The 24,059-nt window shown below is 39.3% G+C and overlaps 1 protein-coding gene across 2 annotated transcripts in view; it reads right to left on the reverse strand.

The window, feature by feature from the left end:
* MED14 (mediator complex subunit 14) overlaps nt 1–24,059 on the reverse strand; it is a 96,895-nt gene that overhangs the window by 9,804 nt on the left and 63,032 nt on the right. For both annotated transcript variants that reach the window (XM_023519131.1, XM_023519130.1), the window contains 6 exons: nt 21,142–21,282; nt 16,085–16,196; nt 8,360–8,542; nt 6,545–6,780; nt 1,693–1,872; nt 1,492–1,599 (listed from right to left, as the gene is read on the reverse strand). In XM_023519131.1, coding sequence (XP_023374899.1) covers nt 1,492–1,599; nt 1,693–1,872; nt 6,545–6,780; nt 8,360–8,542; nt 16,085–16,196; nt 21,142–21,282 — 960 coding nt within the window. The remainder of the gene's footprint in view (nt 1–1,491; nt 1,600–1,692; nt 1,873–6,544; nt 6,781–8,359; nt 8,543–16,084; nt 16,197–21,141; nt 21,283–24,059) is intronic.

Consider the following 24,059-nt stretch of genomic DNA (forward strand, 5'->3'; position numbering starts at 1 on the left):
CTACCCAGGGCGACAGCTTGAGGCTCTGTCTCCAAAATAAATAAATAAATAAATAAATAAAAAGTTTGAGAGGCTCAGCATCCATAGCTCAGTGGTTAGGGTGCCAGCCACACGCTGGTGGGTTCGAACCTGGCCTCGGCCTGTTAAACAGCAATGACAGCAACAACAAAAAAATAGCTGGGTGTTGCAGCGGGCACCTATAGTCCCAGCTACTTGGGAAGCTAAGGCAAGAGAATCGCTTAAGCCCAAGAGTTTCAGGTTGCTGTGAGCTGTAACGCCACATGGCACTCTTCTGAGGGAGACATGGTGAGACTCTGTCTCAAAAAAAGAAAAAGTAAATGAGAGAGATGTATTTGGTTTTATTTTATTTTATTTTTTGAGACAGTCTTACTTTGTCACCCTCAGTAGAATGCCATGGCTTCACAGCGCACAGCAACCTCCAACTCCTGGGCTTAGGTGATCCTCTTGCCTCAGCCTCCCAAGTAGCAGGGACTATAGGCGCCTACCACAATGTCTGGCTATTTTTTGCTGCAGTTTGGCCAGGGCCAGGTTTGAACCCACCACCCTGTGTATATGGGGCTGGCGCCCTACCCACTGAGCCACAGGTGCCGCCTGTATTTGGTTTTATTTATTTGTTTTGGAGACAGAGTCTTATTTTATTATCCTTTATAGAGTGCCACTGCATCATAGCTCGCAGCAACCTCCAACTCTTGGGCTCAAGCAATTCTCTTGCCTCAGCCTCCCTAGTAGCTGGGACTATAGGTGCCTGCCACAATGCCTAACTATTGCTTTTTTTTGTTTAGTAGGCCTGGGCCAAGTTCAAACCCACCAGCCCCAGTGCATGTGGCCAGAGCCCTAACCATTAAACTACAGGTGCCCAGTCATATTTGGTTTTATGAATGGACCATCCCTGGAAGAAAAGGCAAGCCACTGGTAACTCTGGTTGAACAAAAGAAGCCTGGACAGGGACTAATGGAAAATGTCTCATTGTATCATGATGTTTTAAATTCAGAAGATACAACAGAATTGTTTTACCTATTCAAAGGGGAGTAAAATTTAAGTTAAAAATCAAAAAATATTTTTTTCTTTTTTTTTTTTTTTTGAGACAGAGTCTCAGCATGTCACCCTTGGAAGAGTGCTGTGGTATCACAGCTCATAGCAACCTCCAACTCTTGGGCTTAAGCGATTCTCTTGCCTCATTCTCCCAAGTAGCTGGGACTACAGGGGCTCGCCACAACACTCAGCTATTTTTTGTTGTTGTTGTAGTTGTCATTGTTGCTTGGCAGACTGGGCTGGGTTTGAACCCACCAACTTTAGTGTATGTGGCTGGCGCCCTAGCCACTGAGCTATAAGCACCAAGCCAAAAAATCAAAAAATTAAGAGAATAATAGAAGTACATAAATGGATGATAACCAGTAAACACTGCTCCCACCAAACCTAACTTTCTCAGACAGAACTTGCTAGAAAAGCATGTGTTTCTCTGTAACTTACCAGCTCCAGCTTCATAATGTGCACACAGTCCCTGAGGATGTGCGTAGGAGCTCCTAATAGCTTGGTGAAGGCTATTAACGTATTAGCTTTAAATGGTGGTCCCGCAACCTACAGGGATAAACAAAGCAAGTTACTCTTTGTTCTACCATGACTTTTCGGTTTCATTAACTATATTAAAATTATGCATTATTAAATACATACTCTTGTTTCAAAGAATTTCTCTAAAACTTGAAGTTCATCAGGTTTCCACTGTCCTGCGTTTTCAGGTGTCACTTTTAGCTGAAGTGTCTGGTTGGTTTTGGGACTCAGGGCTACTCTGCATTTCAGTGCATCAGTTTTAAACATTATTACTCCAGGTTCATTGGAATTTATCAGCTGCAGCTGCATTAAAAAATGCATCAAGTTAACATGTAAGTCAAATAGAAAAGGAAGATGTTAGTGAGAGAACTGTTTCAAAAGGAAAATAACTAAGCTGATGCCAGTTCCAAAACAAACAAAGGAATGTATGCATTGAGCATCAACTGCTAGCAACACAAAAGAAAAGGGAATCAGACATTATGTGCCTCTTAGTAGAAAAACATAAACTATCTATGAAATACAATCAAAACAACAGTAAAATACTTGAGCCTGAATTCATTTAGTAGCTTGATCCAGAGGATTGACCAATGTGACAGAAAACACCAAGGTCCAAGAGAAACATATTAAATGATTCCAAAGGGAAGGAGGCAGCAAAATCCAGACTGAGAAACTCTACAGGACAAATTACTTGGTTTCTTCAAGAAATAAATTGTGGGCTCGGCGCCTGTGCCTCAAGTGGCTAAGGTGCCAGCCACATACACTTAAGGTGGTGGGTTCGAATCCAGCCCAGGCCTGCTAAATAACAATGGCTGCAACCAAAAAAAAAAATAGCCAGGCATTGTAGCGGGCGCCTGTGGTCCCAGCTACTTGGGAAGTGGAGGCAGGAGACTCGCTTGAGCCCAGGAGTTGGAGGTTGCTGTGAGCTGTGATGCCACAGCACTCTACCCAGGGGGACAACTTGAGGCTCTGTCTCAAAAAAAAAAAAAGAAAGAAATTGTGTAAGGACAGGGAGAAATTGGGAGAAACCAATAGTTTAAAAGGTACTTAAAACAAAATTCTGATTCAAACTGTAAAAAATGAGATTTAATTTGGTAAATCTGGACAGCAGCTAGATATTTGATGATAAAGAAATTAGGTATAAGACTGGTACAGGTGTTTTTTGTTGTTGTTAAGTCCATACCTTTTAGAAATACATGTGAAACTTTTATGGATAAAATGATATCTGGGATTTGGTGTGAAACAATCTGGGGGGGGAGTTCTAGATGAAACAATATTTGTATGAGTTAATTGCTGAAGGTGGATGACAACAGCATAAGAGGTTCATTATACTATTCTATTTTTATGCCGAATGCTTTCCATAATAAGGTTTTTTTTAAGGGGCACATTAGAAAAAAAAAGAACAGGCTAGGCACCCGTAGCTCAGTGGTTAGGGTGCTGGCCACATACACTGAGGCTGGCAGGTTCAAACCCTGCCCAGGCCTGCTAAACAACAATGACAACTGCAACCAAAAAATAGCAGGGCATTGTGGCGGGTACCTATAGTCCCAGCTACGTGGGAGGCTGAGACAAGAGAATCACTTAAGCCCAAGAGTTTGAGGTTGCTGTGAGCTATGACACCACAGCACTCTACCAAGGGCAACATAGTGAGATTGTTTAAAAAAAAAAAAAGAAAGAAAAAAGAGAGAGAATAAAAAGATCTTACAAAAGGTTAGATCTGGATAGGGCCCTTATTCTAGCCGAGGGGTTGACAAACTTTTTCTGTAAAGCATCAGGCTTTTCATGCTCTCTGTTAGAAGTACTGGATGATGCCACTGCAGCTGAAAGCAGCTATAGACAATACATAAACAACTTGGGTGTGGCTGTGTTCCAGTAAAACTTCATAAAAACAGGTGGTAAGTGAGGAACTGATCTCAGGAGCCATAGTTTACTGGCCCCTGTTCTAGCCTATTGATTATGCAACCAAACAAAATGGCATTCAAATGAAAGCTTACATGGCAGAGCTGAAGCTAGATCCTAGGTGTGATGCTTACCATTTGAATACTAACTTAACCTTCTTTTTCAAATCTGAATATAGATTGTAAAATACCTTCATGCCAACCCTGAAGTGGATATTTTAAACACTCACCATTTTGACTACTACCTCATGAATACATATGTATCAATAATAATTAGAAATAACAAATATTTATTGAATGCCAACACATACTAAGAGCTTTAAATGAAATACCTCAAATTTCCACAACTGTTATCAGTTACGTAGATACTATTATCAGAAAGGTGAAGAAACTTGCCCAAGTACATATTAGTAGGTGGTATAGCCTAGTTACAAACCCAGGTAGTCTGACCCCAGAACTGGTATTCTGACTATTAATTATCTCACAGGGGCATCATCAAAGTATAAAAGTCATTTTCTATGAGGGTTTTAAAAATATTAAAATTTTCATATATTTAAAAAGCAGCTTTCATTCTCATGAACATAGTTGAATTGTTTTTTAATTGAGACAGTCTCACTTTGTTGCCCTTGGTAGAATACCATGGCATCACAGCTCACAGTAACCTCAAACTCTTGGGCTCAAGCAATTCTCTTGCCTCAGCCTCCCGAGAGGCTGGAACTACAAGCACCCGCCACAATGATCGGCTTTTTTTGTTGTTGTTTTAGCAGACCCAGGCTGGGTTCGAAACCACTAGCCCCAGGGCATGTGGCCAGCACCTACTCACTGAGCTATGGGTGCCACCCTGATCATAGCTGAATTTTAATGGAAACTCAGATTCAAAATCAGCCTGCCTTCAAGGGCACTCCAGAACGGCAAATAGTTATTCATATGCTATTCTCTGCAAGGCCAGATCCTGTGTGCACTGGTCTTAGATATTGTGGTGACCTATCATGAGGTATATGTTACCCACATAACATGGGAGGCACAGCATAGCAAACCACAAAATGCAGAAATATGTTAATGCAAGAATAAAAAAGAAAAGTACTAGAGTCCATTTTTTTTTTTTTTTTGAGACAAAGTCTCACTATGTCACCCTAGGTACAGTGCTGTGGCGTCACAGCTCACAGCAACCTCATACTCTTGGGCTTAAGTTAAGGTGACCAGATTTTAACATTGATAAAGTGGGACACCATTGACCGGGTGGAGGGGGGTGGGGGGAGAGGTTCTCAATTAAAAATTTGGTCTATATGGAGCAACAAAAATTTTCATAGAATGTAAAAATAGTATTATAATATGTATTTTTTAATTTCTACATAAGTATAATTTACAAATATCATACATTAAAAAAATATGTATAGTATTATTTTATTCTTTGGCATATTTCTCCTTTGAATGAATTTTTTTTAGTAGATTGCTGTTGTTGTTTAAAAGGTCATGAAATTCTTCACAAGAATTTGTTAAATTATATTTCACACATTTTAAAGTCTCAACACTTAATTGTGATTTTTCTGATGTCCACACTTTATTTACCATAGAAAAAACGCGTTCAGTCGCAGCATTAGTTCCTGGCAAGGACAGCACGTATTCCACAATTTTTAGTGCATTATTGTATGGAACATGGTTTGTTTCAAAATGATGAAATATTTCTAACCATTTGTTCTCTATTGTGATTTCTGCTGATGCCCAAGATTTAACCTTTTCCTTATCAATATATATTTTTAATAATGATACTTCATTAAAAAGATCATTTTCGGAAATATTACTGTATGGGAAATTTTGAGTAATATGATCGAATGATTTTTGCACATCATTCCAATTAAGTTCTTGTTTTAATGTAACCCAATGAAAATGTTCAATATCATTGTAATGTACCATCCACTCTTCTAAATAATCTATGCAGTTACTATAGAACTTTTTAACGTGAGTCATGATATCTGCACGATTTATTGCACCTTGTTCTTCTAGCTGGCTTATACTATTACGGATAGTTAATGGAAGAAAATTATTTTCTAACCACTCTTGACACTGAAATTTTAAATTATTAACTTCATTTGCTACTTCGATTACTGAAACTTTGTCATCTTCAATAAGTTTTATAGCATTTTGAAAAAGAGCTGCTTGATTGTGTACAAACTCTGGCCAAATTTTTGAAGATTTGTTTTCAAAAAACTCTTCTAAAATTCTAGGACATGTATCCTGTGATAGAAAGTAGGATTTCAAAGGATCATATATTTTCAAAATCCTTTCAACAGCTGGCAAAAGAGCTAACCAGCACGTTTTAATGTATCCAAGTATTTTCTGATATTCGACTTCCGCAGTTTCACAAAATTCTTTAAGCATTTCAATGCGTACAGTGTATATATAGAAATAAGAATATATTTTAATAACAATATTTTCCACATCTACGGGCAACAAATCAGCAGCTGTTTGAATGGCGTTATGTATTATGTGCGCTGCACAACCAACACCAGTAATGTTTTGATTAAGGTTTTTATTTAATATAAAACTCATATCCTGGTGAAATAGCCACATGGCAGCCGAAAACCATATATTCCCTTCCCGTTCTCCTGCCGTTCCCAAGCTTGTCATGCATTCTTTCCAAAAATCGGGACTTTTTTAAAACACCGCAGGACACGGGACAAACTGTTAAAAACAGGGACTGTCCCACCAAAAGCGGGAAGTCTGGTCACCTTAGTTTAAGTGATTCTCTTGCCTCAGCTTCCTGAGTAGCTGGGACTACAGGCACCTGCCACAACACCCAGCTATTTTTAGAGACGAGGTCTCGCTCTGGGTCAGACTGGTCTTGAACTTGTGAGCTCAGGCGATCCACCCACCTCGGCCTCCCAGAGTGCTAGGATTATAGGTGTGAGCTACTGCGCCTGGCCCCGGAGTCCATTTTTAATGCTAGGGCAAGATTAAAAGCACAATTCTAACAAGCTGGTTAAAAGAAGCAAGAGAATGTTTAGTTCCAATCCTATCCTGCTGGACAATATAGCATCCTTTCTTTGACAGTCACCACTTAGGTCAGTAGGTACCCATACCGTTTCTTGTTGAATAATTCTTTGAAGGTGTCTTCTCATGATGACTGATCCAAGAAATCTCTCAAGTGGAGAACAAAGGTAACTGCCTGCCAAGCCGGGCACGAGGCCTGGTGTTGGAGAGGGCAGCAGTAAAATGTTCAAGGCACTGTGAGTGAGGATGGTAGGTATGGATGCTGCCCAAGAGCGCTGAGGTAGTTTACGAGGTGGAGGCATGTTTGTTGGCATTGTTTGGGAACCTTTTGGGAAGGAAAACATATTATTTCATTTATGAATACTTGGCATCTCATTGTTTCCTGTTTTGCTTTTATTATAAATCTTTGATATTCTAAATCAATCTGTACTGTTTTAGTAATTCCTTGTGGTGTAACCCTCACATATTAACATCCTTTTAGCAAAACCAGGCAAAATTATTTTCTTCTCTATATGCAGACCCCTTACAATGTGACTCTGCAGCAACTCTTTTGAAAGGGTGGAATCTATTTCTCCACCTGGAATCTGGCTGGCCTTGCATCTTGCTTCTAACAGAAGCCTATTCTACTTCCTCTCTTGGAACCCTGTCGAGCCACCATGTGAACATGCCCTCGTCAAGGAGACCACCCAGTGCAGTCTTGCCATCCACGGCCATCTTAGACCACCCAGTCCTTAGCCAAGCCAGTAGCACAGACACTACGAGTGAGCCCAGTAGAGTCTGGAAGAATCACCCAGTTGTGCTGAGCCCAAATTGCCAACCTCAGAATTGTAAGCCAACGTATGATTGTTATTTTAAGCCACTAAAAGTTATGCAGCAAAAGCTACTCAATATATTTGTACAATTCCTCTCTTCTGTGTTAATTTGTGTAATACATATTTGGTCTTTGTCCCATCTCTTAGCAAATCAATCCTAAAATCCTTGGAATCTTCAAAGTGGTGTGTTTTTGTATGCTAACAAGATGAGTGACAGCTGGCAGCCCCTAAGTAGCTTCAGGGTGGGGGATGATCAAAGGAAATACAAGGCAGGATTAGAGGTTCTAACTTTCAGCCCCAATACCCAACCTCCTGGGAGGAGAGAAGGGCCTGAAGATTAAGCTGATCACCAATGGCCAATGATTAATCAATCATGCCCACTTGATGAAGCCTCCATAAAAACCCAAAAGGGCAGTGTTTAGAGAGCTTCCAGATAGGTAGTACATGGAGGTTCCTGAAGGGTGGTGTGCCCAGAGAGGGCATGGAAGCTCTGTACCCCTTCCTATGTGCCTCACCCTATGCATCACTTCACCTGTATCCTTTGTAATAAACCAATAAATATGTTTCCCTGAGTTTTGTGAGCTGCTCTAGCAAATTAATTGAACCTGAGGAGGGGGTTGTGGGAAACCCCCCCCCCCAATTAGTAGCTATTCTTTCAGAAGCACAGGTAGAACAACTGGGGCTTGCAATTGGCAAGTGGTGTCTACTGTAGAACTAATTAACTGGTTGCTGGTAAGGAGAAATCTCCACATACTTCTTGGTTACCAGAGGTCAGAGGAAAAACTATTTTTTCTACAAGTTACATCACTTTGTTAACTTAAGGTATCTTTTAAAATCCCATATGGCAGTTAAAATTTAGCAGTCAGACAGAGGTACTGGGACTCACTTCTGGAGGAGATATTCCCCTTACTTAACATTTTGCCCAACTTTGTACATTAACTATGTTAACTGATTTACTAAGTGGATAGAAGATTAGGTTATCAAGTATCTTTACTCGACCAGTACACTGTGACTCTCAAATGTGAGGATGGAATAAAAATAGGTCATTTGTGAGTTATACTAAAAAAACATAAAAATGTTGACGATACACACTTGTTCCAGCTCGAGGGGAATGAGAAGCATCTGGAACAGGAGAATGTAGTGATGGATTGGCTGGTGACATTCCAGGCATGCGTGTTGCTGGTGAGGGGCCAGATACTTGAGGTGACCCTGGCCAGTTCCCTGCCCGTCCACTTGGTGACACCATAGTATATGGGGAACTAGGGTCAAGAGTTCCTGTAAAAAAAGTAAACAATGATTCTCAAAACTGTACTTTAAAAACTGAAATTATGTGAAAGCATTCAAACTCTTACAAAGTAATAATTTAATATTTTTTCAATAAGATGGCTTCACTGAAGCTTCATGCTTCTTAATGTATCACACCTGAATGTCTATGTAGTTAGTGTATTTTTTAACAGAATATAAGAATTAGACAAATAAAAAGTCTGAGAAATGATAGAATTTACCTTCACAGAAGCTTCCATATATGTAATATGTACTAATCTGCTTTCTGAGTCTATATGCTTGAAAATATTAAGCAATCACAAAACTTCAAGGGCAGAAATATACTTTTAAACTAACCCTGATACATTACATTTTCATTCTATTCAAAGGATAAGGAGAGGGAAACTTTCCATTTTCTTTATTTAGTAAATGCTACATTGATTAAGAAATGAACCAAGAATCAAGTTTTGAAAGCAGCAAATTCCTGAACAATTTGATTTTTGAATTTCAACCTGCAGATATGTCAACATATTATTTATACCCTTTGTAACTCAATGACAAACTGAGAAAATACTTCCATCAGAGAGAAAATGGTCTTTATTTATGTTAAAAAAAAATCTCACAAATAAGTATGAAAAAACACCACAAGAACATAGGCAACGTATATAAAACTAGCAGGTATAAAATCAGAAACACCAAAGACGAATGAACAAAAAAAAGTTCAACTTCATTAATACTCCAAGAAACACATTAAATAACAGACACCATTTTCACCTATCAAAATGGCCAAGATTTTAAAAATTTATAATATCCCATGCTGGCAATGATGCAGGACAACAGACATTTGTATATGATGCTATAGGAAATTGGTACAGCCTTTCAGGTTAAGCAATTTGCAATGTTTCGAAAGCTTTAGAATTTTTCAAACCCTTTGAGACAGCAATGCCACTTCTAGGAACTTAACTAAGGAAATAATCATGGATGTGAGCAGAGATGACACTACTTCTAATTGTGAAAAAAATTGAAACATTCGAAACGTGTAACAATAGGAGAGCAGTTAAATCATGGTATGCTCAGACAAGGGAATACTATGAAGCTATCCAGTATGATGATGTAGACAAAAATGTTCCCACAAACATTAACACAAGTAAAATCACAGATGCTACACAGCTTAAAAACTGGGAAAGTTCTTTATGTTCTAATATAGCATGGTATTCATGATATATTAAGTGGAAAAAAGGCAAGGAACACTGTGTACAGTATGCTGCCATGTGGGGGGAGAGAACACTTACATGTATTTGCTTATGCATGCATAAATCAGCTTTGCAAAAATATGTAAAAAATTATGACACTAAACATCTCTAAAGAGGAACTATGTGGGTGGTGGAATAGAAAGGAAATGTTTCACTGACTATATCCTTCTATTCTTTATCTATCTGAATCAATTAAAAATAAAATTGGGAGGCGGTGCCTCTGGCTCAAGGAGTAGGGCGCCTGCCCCATATATTGGAGGTGGCAGGTTCAAACTCGGCCCCGGGCCAAAAACTGCAAAAAACAAATAAATAAATAAAATTGGGTTAAAAGTTTGAAAATTCAAGTGTCAAAACAATTCATATGGTATAGTACCCATTCGGGGGGGGGGGCATGAGGAAGGGTGTATTTGAGGAGGGAGACAAGCAGGTGGGCAGAGAGCAAGCAGGAGTAATAGAGCTGCAAGAGGGCAGGCAAGCGGGGAGTGCGTGACAGGAAAAGCAGGCAAAGCGAGAGAAAGAAAAAGAGTCCAAAGCAGAGACAGACTAACTAGTTGGTTATGACCTCTATGTGATGATGGGATTTGGAAAAATTTATTTCCTTTTTGCTTAAGCATACTTTTGCTATTTCCTCAATAGACAAGTGCCCATTCTACAATAAAATAGCTTATGCAACAAAAATTATTTTCACGTCAAGCTCTTAAGCTATAACGATTTCCATATATGGACTCACCATGTGGACTAGCAAAACTGGCCCCTGGTCCTATTGAGATTCCATGCGAGGATGGGGGAGGAGTTGGAACAAATGACGCTGGTGATGGGGCTCTCAAAGCCCCACTGGGGGAGTTGGCAGCATGCAGATTTCCTAATAAAGGAAAATAATTATAGATGATCTTGCAGGACACATATTATGTCCTGTCTAAGGATCCCAAATTAAAAATTTCCCTACAGACTAATGAAGCAAATATATTGTAAAGGTCCCAAAAGTAGTACAAAGAAAAACTGGAAAGATTTCATTATTGAAAGAGAATGCTCAATTCCATGGGTGCAAATTCTAGCTTTCATATTGACTGACTGAAAATAAAAATTATTCACTCACTCACTACATTCAACAAATAGGCCCAAATGCCAACTTTATGCAAAACATTGTTCTAGACACTGGGGATGCAGTGGTTAACAAGAGAGACAAAAATTCCTGCCTTCATGGAGTTTATAGTCTAGTAGAATGAGAAAAAAGAAATATATGTCAGGTAGTAATAAATGCTATGAAGAATACAGGGTGACCCAAAGGTTGCCCCTAAAGTTGTTATATGTAGGAAAACTGCATCTAAATGTACCTTTATTTAGAAAATCTTCATTATAAAATTTTACAGAATATTTACACAATATTCTCTATGTGCTGGCCACCTCTTTCTAAACTACAAAGCCCGTAGTTTTAGAAAGAGGTAGCCATACAAGTGCTCATTTTCCCTACGTATGGGGACTTCAGGGGTGACCTTTTGGGACACTTTAGAGCAGGGTAAGGCAGTGATATTGTGTAGTGGTGGAGGTGGGCACTGCTCTTTATATATAGCAATCAGAGATGACCTAAGGAAGGGGATATGTGAACCATGACGTGAAGAAAGTGAAGGATAATGCATGAGGATATCCAGGACATTAGATATTCCAGGCAAACGGAGAGCTAGTGCAAAAGCCCCAAAGGTGGAAGAGGCCGGTGTTGCTGGAATAGAGTGAGCAAGTGGGGGAGGGGGGTGGAGAGGTTGGAGGGAGAGGAAGTAAGGCCTAGATTGCTTGGGGACTTATACGTTACTCTATGGACTTAGGATTTACTCTGAAGGAATGGAAAGTCAGGGCAGAACTTGGGGCAGGAGTCACGAACTAACTTCTGTCCCATAAAGATCATTTAGCTGTTGCGGGACAAACAGACTATAGCAAGGGCAGGGAACTAATTAAGAGATGGTTCCAATAATCCAGGTGAGAGAGGACTAATGACTTGGGCAAGGGTTACAGAGGTTAAGGCAGTGAAAAGTAGTTGGATTCTAGGTAAATTCTGAAGGGAGAACTATTTGGTAAGTGACTAAATGTGAGCGTGAAAGAAATAGCTCTAAGAACTTTGGTCCAAATAGCAGGAAGGAAGAGAATACCATTTATTGAGCTGGGGTGTCTGTGGGAAGATCAACACTGGTAGGTGAGGAAATCAAGAATTTAATTTTGGCTAGGCTAAGTCTCAGGCATCTACTAGACATGACGTGAAAATGCTGAATAGCTAGAAAATACCAGACTTTTTAGTTTAAGGGAGAGGTCTAGATTAGAGATAAAAAAACGGAGAGATGTGAATTTAAAGATAGTACTTAGGGCCAGGTGAGGTGGCTCATGCCTATAATCCTAGCACTCTGGGAGACTGAGGCAGGAGAATCTCTTGAGCTCCTCAGGAGTTCAAGACCAGCCTAAGCAAAAGAGGCTATGTCTCTACTAAAAATAGAAAAAATTAGCCAGGTGGTGTGACAGGTGCCTGGATTCTCAGGTACTAGGGAGGCCAAGGCAGAAGGATCACCTGAGCCCAGGAGTTTGAGGTTGCTGTGGGCTAGGGTGATGCCACAGTACCCTAAACTGGGCAAAAGAGTGAGACTCTGTCTCCAAAAAGGAAAAAAAAACTGTAACGATAGTATTTAAAGCCACAAAACTAATTTTAACTTAGGATGATAAAAGGGGAAAATGGCGACTAAAACTATGAAAAAATGCAACATTTAAATACTTGCTACATTACCATAACTATCTTCCATATCGGCAGGTTTCAATTTCTTACTACAGTTGTCTCCCCCTTATCCACAGGAACATTCCAGGACCCCCAGTGGATGCCTGAGACCTCAGATCATGCTGAACCCTATATATACACACTATTTTTTCCTATACATATAATAGTTTAGTTTATAAATGAGGCACAGTAAGAGATGAAAAATAATTAGTAATAAAGTAGAACAATTATAACAAATTATAATAGTAGTTATGTGAACGTGTTTGCTCATGCTCTCTCTCTTAAATATCTTACTATACTGTACTCACCTATTTTTAGAATGCAGTTTACCTTGGGTAACTAAAACCATGTAAAGTGGTAAGGGGGACTACTATAATATTTGAGATAATTTCATATTTTTATGTTCTATAATACCTAAAAAGCAACTCCTTATATTCAATAATATGTTGATTAACCCTAGTTATATTTACTTCTTTAGCTGTATGAGCTGGACAAGTTTTCCTCCATAAAATGGGAATAATAATAGTACCCATACCACAGGTTTGTTATGAAGATTAAATAGGTAAAGTGCTTAGAAAAAAGGCTTGGCACATAGTGAGCGCTATATACCTAATACTATAATTATTTCGAAATAATTATTTTCCCTTTCTACTATGCGAAAACAATCTCAACTCATATCCTAAAAAGATACTCCCCTTGGGGTTCTATGTTCCTGTTTCACATCTTCTTCCCTAGGTACTCCTTCACACTGACTTACTGGTACTCTTAGGGCCTGAGCTTTCCCACCCACTAGGGCTTCACTGAGTCTATCATTTGTGGTCTAGCTATCTCTGATATCCAATTGCCGACTGGGCATACTGAAGTCTTTCAGGACTTGCAAAATCAATAGGTTCAAGAGCACTCTCAGTACCCTTCCACCTCATGACATCTGCCCATTCACCAATCTTTTTTGTTGTTGTTGTTGAGACAGAGTTTCAGTATGTCGCCCTGGGTAAAGTGCTGCAGCATCACAGCTCACAGCAACCTCAAACTCTTGAGCTTAAGCGATTCTCCTGCCTCAGCCTCCCAAGTAGCTGGGACTACAGTGCCCGCCACAACACCTGGCTATTTTTGTTGTTGTTGTTGTAGTTGTCATTGTTGTTTAGCCGGCCCGGGCCGAGTTTGAACCCGCCAGCCTCGGTGTACATGGTAGGCACCACTGTGCTCTGGGCGCTGAGCCCTCATTCACCACTCTTGTCTTTCTCAGCTGTGCAAACAACTCAGACCAACTCCTACTAAAATCCAACAATGGCTTCCTATTATAAAGGCCAAAACCTCGAACAGAGCCCTGTCTCTTCATGTGCCAACCATCTGGGACAGTCTATCATCCCCTGAGACTTCAGCTTCCACACACCCTGCACACACTACCTGAAATATGCTCCTCATCCATGTTCCTGCATCTAGATAACTCTGGCAAATCCTTCAAGTCTCACCTTAACCAACATCAAAGGGAGGCAGGCAAGCAAGGCATCTCCAGAAAAGAAATAATTAAACCCCCTTGCCAAATGCTCCTTCAGAAGCCTGAATAACCCTACTTTGTAACACTGCACTTTTTGTGTCCATTACAGACAAAGACTGTTGATCTAGGAATCTAAATGGAAAAAAGCATGCCCCCTCTCCAAAAAGGGGAAAGAGGGGTTCAAGATTTTTAAAATGAAGATCTCTATACATATTTTTTAAAATCCACACTACTGGGCAGTGCCTGTGGCTCAGTGGGTAGGGCGCCGGCCTCATATACTGAGGGTGGAAGGTTTGAACCCAGCCCCAGCCAAACTGCAACAAAAAATAGCTGGTACTCTACCAAGGACAATAAAGTGAGACTCTGTCTCAAAAAAAAAAAAAAAATCCACACTACTGAAGTAATTGGAAGAGCAATATGAATGTACTAAGGGTGGCATCTGCCAGGATGTAAGTGCCCCAGGCAGTGCTAGATGTCAAGTGCCCAGTCTGCGCAACAATGCAGATTTTCATGGGCTGGTCAAAGAGGAATTTGTCTTATTCGAGGCCCCAGATCAAATACATTATATGAATTATTTCCTTCAATTCTCATATCTCTAAGCAAAAGGTTTTATATTATTCTCATTTTATAAATGGTTAACAAATAATGTTCCTATACTTTACATCTGCAAATTAACAGGTTCTATTAGTCAATACAAATTTCTCATATATACAAACGTACATATATAAGGATTATTTTTTGCATTTTTAAAGGAAAATGTATGTATTGCAAATTCTGCTTTTCTTTCTTTTTTTTTTTTTAAGAGACAGAGTCTCACTTTATTGTCCTGGGTAGAGTACCATGGTGTCACAGCTCACAGCAACCTCCAACTCCTGTGCTTAGGCGATTCTCTTGTCTCAGCCTCCCAAGTAGCTGGGACTACAGGCGCCCGCCACAACACCTGGCTATTTTTTGTTGCAGTTTGGCTGAGGCTGGGTTGGAACCCACCACCCTGGGTATATTGTGCCGTTGCCCTACCCACTGAGCCACAGGCGCCACCCGCAAATACTGCTTTTCAATGTGAAAACTTAAAAGCAAATATATATGTTAGGTTTGTCACTCAAAAATCAGGATTTTTTATGTTTGTCCTATTTTCTGATAAGCCCAAATGCCTTCGATTAGTATAAAACCACTTAATGTTGACTGGACTAATATGTTTATAGTAAATAGATTTTTACTACACACATGCTTTTAAGAATTATTTTCTTATATCTTCCATCCCATACCACATCTTTTACACTAAAACATTTTTAAAAACTCATTATGCTCTGAAAATAATAATGCAGAACAGATTAAGTATGAGACCTCGCCGACAAGAGGTAATCTCTCCAAGAAATCTGATACCTATCTTCCTTGCTAGACGGTAAGCTTGAGAGCAGGATATTTGGCTCACTGCTCAATTTTCAGGACCAAGCAACATTTGGCACAGAGCAAGTACTCAAGAGATACCACTCAATCATTCAGTTTAAAGCAAAAAGTTGGCATCTTCAAGCACTTTTATGGGGCTGCCAACAAAGCCATTCTGTGCAGACAAGTAGGCTGTGCACTGTCCAACTCTTGGGCTTGACGCAGGTGACCATTCACATATATCAGAGCTTAACAAACTTTTTTCAGAAAGCAGCTATAGATACTACATAAATAGGTGTAGTTGTGTTCCAATGGAACTTTATTTACAAAACCAGTTGATGGGCAGGATTTGGCCCATAGGCCTTAGTTTGTTAATAGACTGACATAGATCATATCATGACTAGCACCCCTTAAAGTTATGCTGGGAGTCTGGCTCTGGGTGACAACACCTCTACTTAATTTAAACCTTTTAAAGTGCTTCTGAACCACAAATACAAATTTCACAACCCTGACATCATGAATGAATGGCAACTATCTAGGCAGAGATTAGAAAGGGAATTCTCTCTGGAGCCTGAGGCTAGACGCATAGGGCTTCTCAATGTGTTAAGTATGTGTGTATTTGGATTTGAAAATTCAACATAACAAAAGAATAAGTAATAACTTACCTGGAGACTGTGTATGCATCATAGAGGGAGACTGATTAACTGTGCTGTGGTAAGATGTAGGGGGTGAAGTAAGAGGATAAGCGCCTGATGTTCCTGGCTGCTTTGAAAAGGGCTAAAAAAGAAAATGATGGTAAATGGCCCAAGTGCAGATTGTGTAAGAATATGGCTCTCCCTAATTATTGCTACAGGGTTAATCTCTACATACGTCATTGATTACCAAATAGAAAACATGAGGTTTGAAAAATACACATTAACAACAAAAGTCTTTAAAAACTCTTTAAAATGTTTTAAAAATAGTAACCTTGCAACACCATTGCTTTCTACCCCTCAAGATGTTTTTTGCTCATTTTACCTACCATGTCACTGATTTATCTGTATCATTTACCTACCATTTCAATAATTCTTAGTTATTTTTTCCCCACATTCCAACATCTCTGAAATCAGGTTGTGTCTTTCAATTCATGGCATGTTAGTTTAACTGGAAGTGTAACCTGACCTCTACTCACCTTTATCTTTAACTCTAGTAAGGAAAAACCAAGGGCAATCTAATTACCTTCCTAGTCTAATTTTTTTTTTTTTTGACAGAGCCTCAAGTTATCGCCCTGGGTAGAGTACTGTGGCATCACAGCTCACAGCAACCTCCAACTCCTGGGCTTAAGTGATTCTCTTGTTTCAGCCTCCTAAGTAGCTGGGATTACAGGTGCCCACCACGACGCCCAGCTATTTTGGTTGTAGTTGTTGTTTGGCAGGGCTGGGATGGATTCGAACCCGCCAGCTCTGATGTATGTGGCTGGAGCCTTAGCTGCTTCAGCTACGCCAAGCCTCCTAGTCAATTTTAAAAATTGAGGTATGACTCACATATAGTATAGAAATTTTGTTTTTTTTCTTTTCTGAAATTTTAAATGTATAGTTTGATGAATTTTTTTACATATACACACCACAGAGATCAAGACACTGAAGAGGTCTCCTTTATACACCATGCAAGGTCTTTAGTGCCTCCCCAAAGGTAAGAACTATTCTGACTTCCATCACTCAAACTGAGTTTTGCCTCTATCTGTATTTCGTAAGAATACTGAACGTACTCTCTATACAGAAGTGTCCCACCTTTTTTCTCTTTTGCCACCCAATGGAAGAAAAGCTGTCTTGGGGCACACATTGAATAAATGAACATTAGTATTAAATACATACACATTAGTATAAAAGCTGATTAGCAAAAAAAGGTACATGCATACTTTTCATGATCTCCAACACCACAAATACAGTATAATACTTTATAGAAACATAGGCTGACTTATTAATTCATTCTACTGTTGTTGGATATTTGGGTTGTTCATAATCTTGGGGGGGGTAAATAACGTTGCTATGAATATTCTTGTGTTTTCTGATGCATTTCTGTTGTATATACTATACTTAAGAGAATTTTTAAGTCACAAGTATGCATAATGTTTAGCTTTAGCACTTAAAATATTGCCAAACATGAGTACAAAGTAATTGTACCATTTTATACACCTTCTGATAGTAAATCAAGGCTTTGGCTGCTCCTAATACCAAATGCTGGCAAGAATTACCAATTGTTTTTGTTGTTGTTGTTGTTGAGACAGTCTTACTTTGTTGCCCTGGGTAGAATGCTGTGATGTCATAGCTCACAGCAACCTCAAACTCTTGGGCTCAAGTTATCCTCTTGCCTAAGCCTCCCAAGTAGGTGGGGACTACAGGCACCTGCTATAACATTCGGCTATTTTTTAGAGACTGGGTCTTGCACTAGCTCAGGCTGGTCTCAAACTCGTGAGCTGAAGCAATCCACCCACCTCAGCCTCCTAGAGTACTGGGATTATAGGTGTGAGCCACCGTGCCTGATCCTACCAGTTTTTTTCTTAAAGCCATTTTTGTGGGTGTGGAGTGTTGTCTGGTGTTGTTTTTTTCATTTTTGTTTTTAATAAAAAGTCACATTTATTGCCACAATACTGTTATATACAGAATAGGTCTCCAAATCGACTTTAAAGAGGACTGTTTAAAAATCCCTAATAATTCAGCCATCTGTACTGACACATATATAAAATTATTTTTCCTTTGAAAAATTAAAAAAAGAAAAAGACCAGGTGTGGAGGCTCATGTGAGCCTATAATCTGAGCACTCTGGGAGGCAGATTGCTTAAGCTCATGAGTTCGAGACCAGCCTGAGCAAGAGCGAGACACTATCTCTACTAAAAATGAAAAACTGAGACAAGAGGATTACTTGAGCCCAAGAGTTCGAGGTTGCTGTTGAGCTACAATGCCATGGCACTCTACCCAGAATGACAGAGTGAAACTGCCTCAAAACAAACAAACAAACAAACAAAACCCATCTTTGTTCTGAAAACCAGTTTTCTTGAGGCACCCAGAGCACAGCTTCCCCTAATAACTGTGGTTGCTTCTCCCTACCCAACTGCAACTTTTTCATCTCGTGCTGGGTTAATCTCATTGCACACACATATTTAACTTAAATTATATATATAATACACAGTCCCAGAGTCTATGGGGCCTTGAGGGTTTCTCACCTGCTACCCATCTGGACTTCTCACTGTGGTTTTTGTATTTCTGTGATGCCAATGATATTTAAATATTTCTGCTGTGCTCACTGGCTATTTGGACATCCTTTTTAGTGAAATGCCTTGAATATTTTAACCATTTTTAAAACCGTTGTCTATTTTTTTCTTATTGATTTTTCCTGTACTATTTTAAAGAAATTACAGAATTCAGACTCTCTAATTTATAAGCTACAAAATCATATACTCATCTGTATTATCTTATCCAATAATGTATAATGCACCTTTCTTTTTGGAGATACAAGCCATATTATCTTATAATTAAAACTATGATATTATTAAGTTTTTTTATTTCCCTTTCTCATGGACTAGCTTATGGAATAAAACTGTGCATTTTACATACAAGAAGAAAAGTTACCCGTTAACATCAAGTAAAATGTACATGGATCCCTTAATGAGATTTTTTCCTCAAAACTGTCTTATCAGGGAGATTAACAGTTTCCAATTAGGAATACAGAACAGATAGCTGGTAAACAAAAAAGAAATAAAAACAAACTGTTCAATAAAATGCTCAATCCTAAAGCCAAAGCCACTAACTAAAGACATTTAGCCATATGTTTAGCCAATAATCCCAAATGAATATTCTTTTAAAAGAATTCTGGCTGGTACTAAATATCATACTTCTTAATTTATAAACAAAAAGCTTTACTTACAGGTTGGACACAGAGCAAGACAAAGCAGAAAATTCCTAAAGTTTTAACAAGTGACAAATTATTCTAATTTTTCTATAATATCCTACTTTCTCTCATCTATCCATTTGTATCCTTCTGCCTTAGCTTGTAACTATTTTCCTAGTTAACAATTTCATGTTTGGTATTAAATGCTAGTGGTACTTAGATCTTTTAGCAAAATCAGATCAGCACTGTAAGCTCTCACTGTGTCAGACTATGATTTTTTTCAGTACCAAAATCATTGTAGAGAATGACTTATTTGGGAAAAAGGAGAGCTTGATGGAACACATTCTCCCTCCATTCCTCCTATAACAATGGCCCTGCTATACCTGTGGTCACTAGCCAGCCCATCTTGGATACTTCTTTCCCCCAAAAGACATAGTTCATCTCTTGCTCCATATCAAGAAAAGACCTGCAATGCAAGGAAGTGGCTTCCTCAAGAAAAAAAAAAAAAGCTGCTCTGGCATCTGTTTGGGCAAGGCACTTCTCTCCTTATGGTAACCTAACATCCTCAGAGGGCTGAGACCTCATTTGAGTCAATGTCTGTCACAAGAGCCCCGTACCTTTGCTACATAAAGGTATGGGATTTTACTCAACTTCCCTGCATTTTCACAAAGGTCATGAATGAAAACAGTGAGGCAAGAAAACCTAAATAGCTGCCAGGGACAATACACCTTTTACAAAACCCTCCTCCCGGTAAGAATCCAGTACTTTGTCAAAGATGTAAATACTAGAATTTCGTTCCAGTTACTAAGCAGCCACGCCAGAAGCTAGACAATAAAACAAGCACAAGCTAGTTCCAAGCAATGCTATTATTTCATGAAAACTTCTGCGAGAACAGCAGTGTAAACAAAATGTACAGGATGTGCCAAAGAGCCTTGCCTACAGGTTAGATGTTCACACACAACTAAAAATGGAGACACTGAAGAATCTACCACAGAGTCTACAGCCATAATGAGTATATGTATTTTCCAGGCTAAGAAGTCATGTGGGACTATTGAAGGTGTAACAGATCATTGGTCAGCCTCTATTTAAGGAGGATCAGTGTGAGAATGGTTGGCCTAGTGGACTACTCAACTCTTAGACATGTGAAGGTGGCAGAAGAGAACTGAAAGCTCTTTTAGATTCTATAATGTAGCTTATCCAAATGGTCTGAGGACAAAACTCAGATACTTAGTTTACTGTGATCTACTTTAATATTTATCTTTAAAGACCTGGTGAGGATGCTCTTCCAAAGACCTCCTCGGATCCTACAGATACTATTTCCATCCTTGGAATCACATACATATATATATATATATATATATTTTGGAAGACAGAGTCCCATTATGTCACCCTTGGTAGAGTTCCGTGGCATCACAGCTCACAGCAACCTCAAACTCTTCGGCTTAAGCAATTCTCTTGCCTCAGCCTCCCAAGTAGCTGGGACGACAGGCACCCGCTCACAATACCTGGCTGGGTTTTTTTGTTGCAGTTGTCATTGTTGTTTTAGCTGGCCCAGGCTGAGTTTAAACCCACCAACTTCAGTGTATGTGGCTGGTGCCATAACCACTGTGCTAGGTGCTGAGCCTGAATCACATTTTAAGTGCATGGGTGATTTCAGTGTCTGAGGTTAAGGCTATTTCCAACACTTCACATCCCATCACTAGAAGTCTCCTTATCTCCCTCTGTAACTACTTTTTCACAAGGAATATGTGGCATCTTGGTCCCACCAATGACCTCTTTGCCTTTCAACAAAGCCCTGATAGCTATAGAACCTGTGAAGTTATAGAAACGTATACCAGTTAGAATTTCAGAATTACCTGTTGCTGGGTTGGTGGCTGGAGTTGTGATATTAAAGAATCCATCATATCTCCTCCTATAGGAGAAGGGGGATTATCATCCTCATTTACAGACCTTCTTCGAGCATCCTGATTGCTATCAACAAACATATTCAGGAATGTCTATGGATATAAACAGATAAAACTTAGATTATTTTACCTAATTTTGGTAAAATATTTTTAATCATTGAGAGTAGTTAAACAGAAGCAAATATACAAGTATTATGTCCATCCCTGAAGACTATTATTAGAACAACCTAGAAGATATACTGCTAATTTTGAAGGAAGGAACTACAGAAAACAGTTAATGATAAAAACAACATTTAAGTGAAAACAATATCAAATAAGAAGTATTGTGCAAGCAAAAAGTCGAAGAAAGAAGTATACCCTGGTACCTCTTCCCACCAAGTCAAAATATTTTCTCATTAACTTGTGATCCAGAAATGAGGGTGGGGGGATGAAAAGTGGTATATTGGCCATAACTTCAATGACTTGGGAATCTTCCCAGTTAGTGAAAAGAAAGCTCTTACTTTTTAAGCTAGAAAATATGTCAGGAAAACTGAATAAGAAACTAAGCCAACCTTTTCCTTTTTATATTATACAATTTAATCTTGAATCCAAGAGTGGGACAGCTCTACGTTACAGGATATGTCATCAAAAATTGAGCAAGGCTACCAGAGGCTGTGTTTCAAATATAGATTCTCTTTCTTTGAACACTCTCCACCTTCTCAGTTTTCAAAAATGTAGATCATAAGCTTATCAGAACCACTAGGAACCAATTAACATTTTGACTGGGAACAACACCTACAAGTATTTAAAGGAGATGTCTGTTTGGTACGAATGACACCTCTAGACATTGTTCAATTCTTAACGGTTGTTACCATCACTACACACCTCAATCAATTGATACATTTTCTTTCTGAGTGCTCTGCAGTTAACAGGTTAAAGGCACACAGTCTGACTTTTAATTGAAGATGGTGGGTTCACAACGCACATTTCATCGTCTCCCAATAACCCACTAAAACTACTGAAAAGAAAATTTAAAGCATTAAGTCACAAAGACAAAAAGAATGTTTGTGTGTGTGGGGGGGAAGGCTGCAAAGCAGATAGCTTAGTGGTAAGTGAAACATCCAAGGTAAGAAAGTTGTATTCAAAGTAAGACCTAGGGAAAGCCAAGAAGCAAAGCTATTTCTATCCAGGCCCCCGAGACACCAGGTAACTGGTGGCACCAGATACTGCTGGAAATGGGAGTGAAAGTGGAAGTATAAACAGAAGGACTGGGTGAAAGTCTTTTCTTTTTTGAGACAGAGTTTCACTTTGTCACCCACAGTAGAGCGCTGTGACATCACAGCTCACAGCAACCTCCAACCCTTGGGCTTAAGCGATTCTCTTGCCTCAGCCTCCCGAGTAGCTGGGACTACAGGTGCCTGCCACAACGCCTGGCTATTTTTTGTTGCAGTTTGGCTGGGGCCAGGTTCGAACCCGCCACCCTCAGTATATGGGGCCGGTGCCCTACCCACTGAGCCACAGGCACCACCCAGGGTGAAAGTCTCTTTAAGAGACACTTAAATCCACCCAGATCCTCTATCATTCTTACTGAGCTCAAATGATCTCTTCTACCCTAGAGGATCATCTCTAACTTGGAAGACTCCAGATTGACTGAGATGAGACTATATTAAAAATGGAGATTAGGTGGCACCTATAGGTCAATGGGTAGGGCACCAGTGACATATACCCAGGCTGGTGGTTTCAAACCCAGCATGGGCCAGCTAAAACAACAACAAAAAATAGCAGGGCTATGTGACAGGCGCCTGTAGTCCCAGCCACTTGGGAGGCTAAGGCAAGAGACTTGCTTAAGCCCAAGAGTTTGAGATTGCTCAAGTTGTTGCACTCTACTGAGGGCAATAACTTGAGACTATTTCTCAAAAAGAAAAAAAAATGGAGATTAAAGTGTACATATTTAAAATGACAAAATTTAGTTTTCTCATTTGATATCTCCAAAACTGGGAGTCAGATGCATACCATCTATGCAGAAGATTTGGATACTCCTGATATTCATACCAGCCCAACAAAAAGACCTAAAGCTACTAACATTAGGAGTTGCCCAAGCAGATCATCCTGCAATGAAGATCTTGATCTTTAACTATTACCTTTAATAGTTAGAGAACAGAGAGTTAAGAATCATTTAATATTTGAGAAAAGATAGTAACATGAAAGAAATCAACTACTCCCCAAAGCAAGGTAGATAAAATGGAGATTATATAGGAAGAAAAGAGGTAAGAGAAGCTAATGTAGTCATGTAAAAACAAAATGTCACAAAATGAACATTTAGAAACAAAAAAGAGCTCTTGGAAATTTTTTTAAAAGATGGCAAAAAGAAAAATCTTGGCAGAAATGAAAAATATAAGGATTTGAAAGGGAAAATGAGGTGTCTTCCAGGAACAAAGAGACAAAAACCAGAAGACATAAGAAAATTAGAGGATAAGTCCAGGATACCCAACATCAGAATAGTAGGAGTATGTGAAAGAGCTAACAGAGAAAACAAAGAATCAAGAAATAATACAAGGAAAATTCCCAGAGCAAAAGGAAGTTTTCAGACTGAAAGAGCTCACCCAAATCACATAAGGTTCAAGAATCTTGAACCACTTGAACCACTTGAGCATTAAACACCTCAACAATTACTATGGAATTGAGAAGACAATGAAGCAATGCCTTTGAAAAAATATTTTTTTTCAAGAGACAGAGTCTCACTTTATCGCCCTCAGTAGAGTGCCGTGATGTCACAGCTCACAGCAACCTCCAACTCTTGGGCTTAGGTGATTCTCTTGCCTCAGCCTCCTAAGTAGCTGGGACTACAGGTGCCTGCCACAATGCCTGGCTATTTTTTGTTGCAGTTTGGC

Source organism: Otolemur garnettii, unplaced genomic scaffold (genome assembly GCF_000181295.1).
Source record: "Otolemur garnettii isolate 467f Iridium unplaced genomic scaffold, OtoGar3 scaffold00158, whole genome shotgun sequence".
NCBI lineage: Eukaryota > Metazoa > Chordata > Mammalia > Primates > Galagidae > Otolemur > Otolemur garnettii.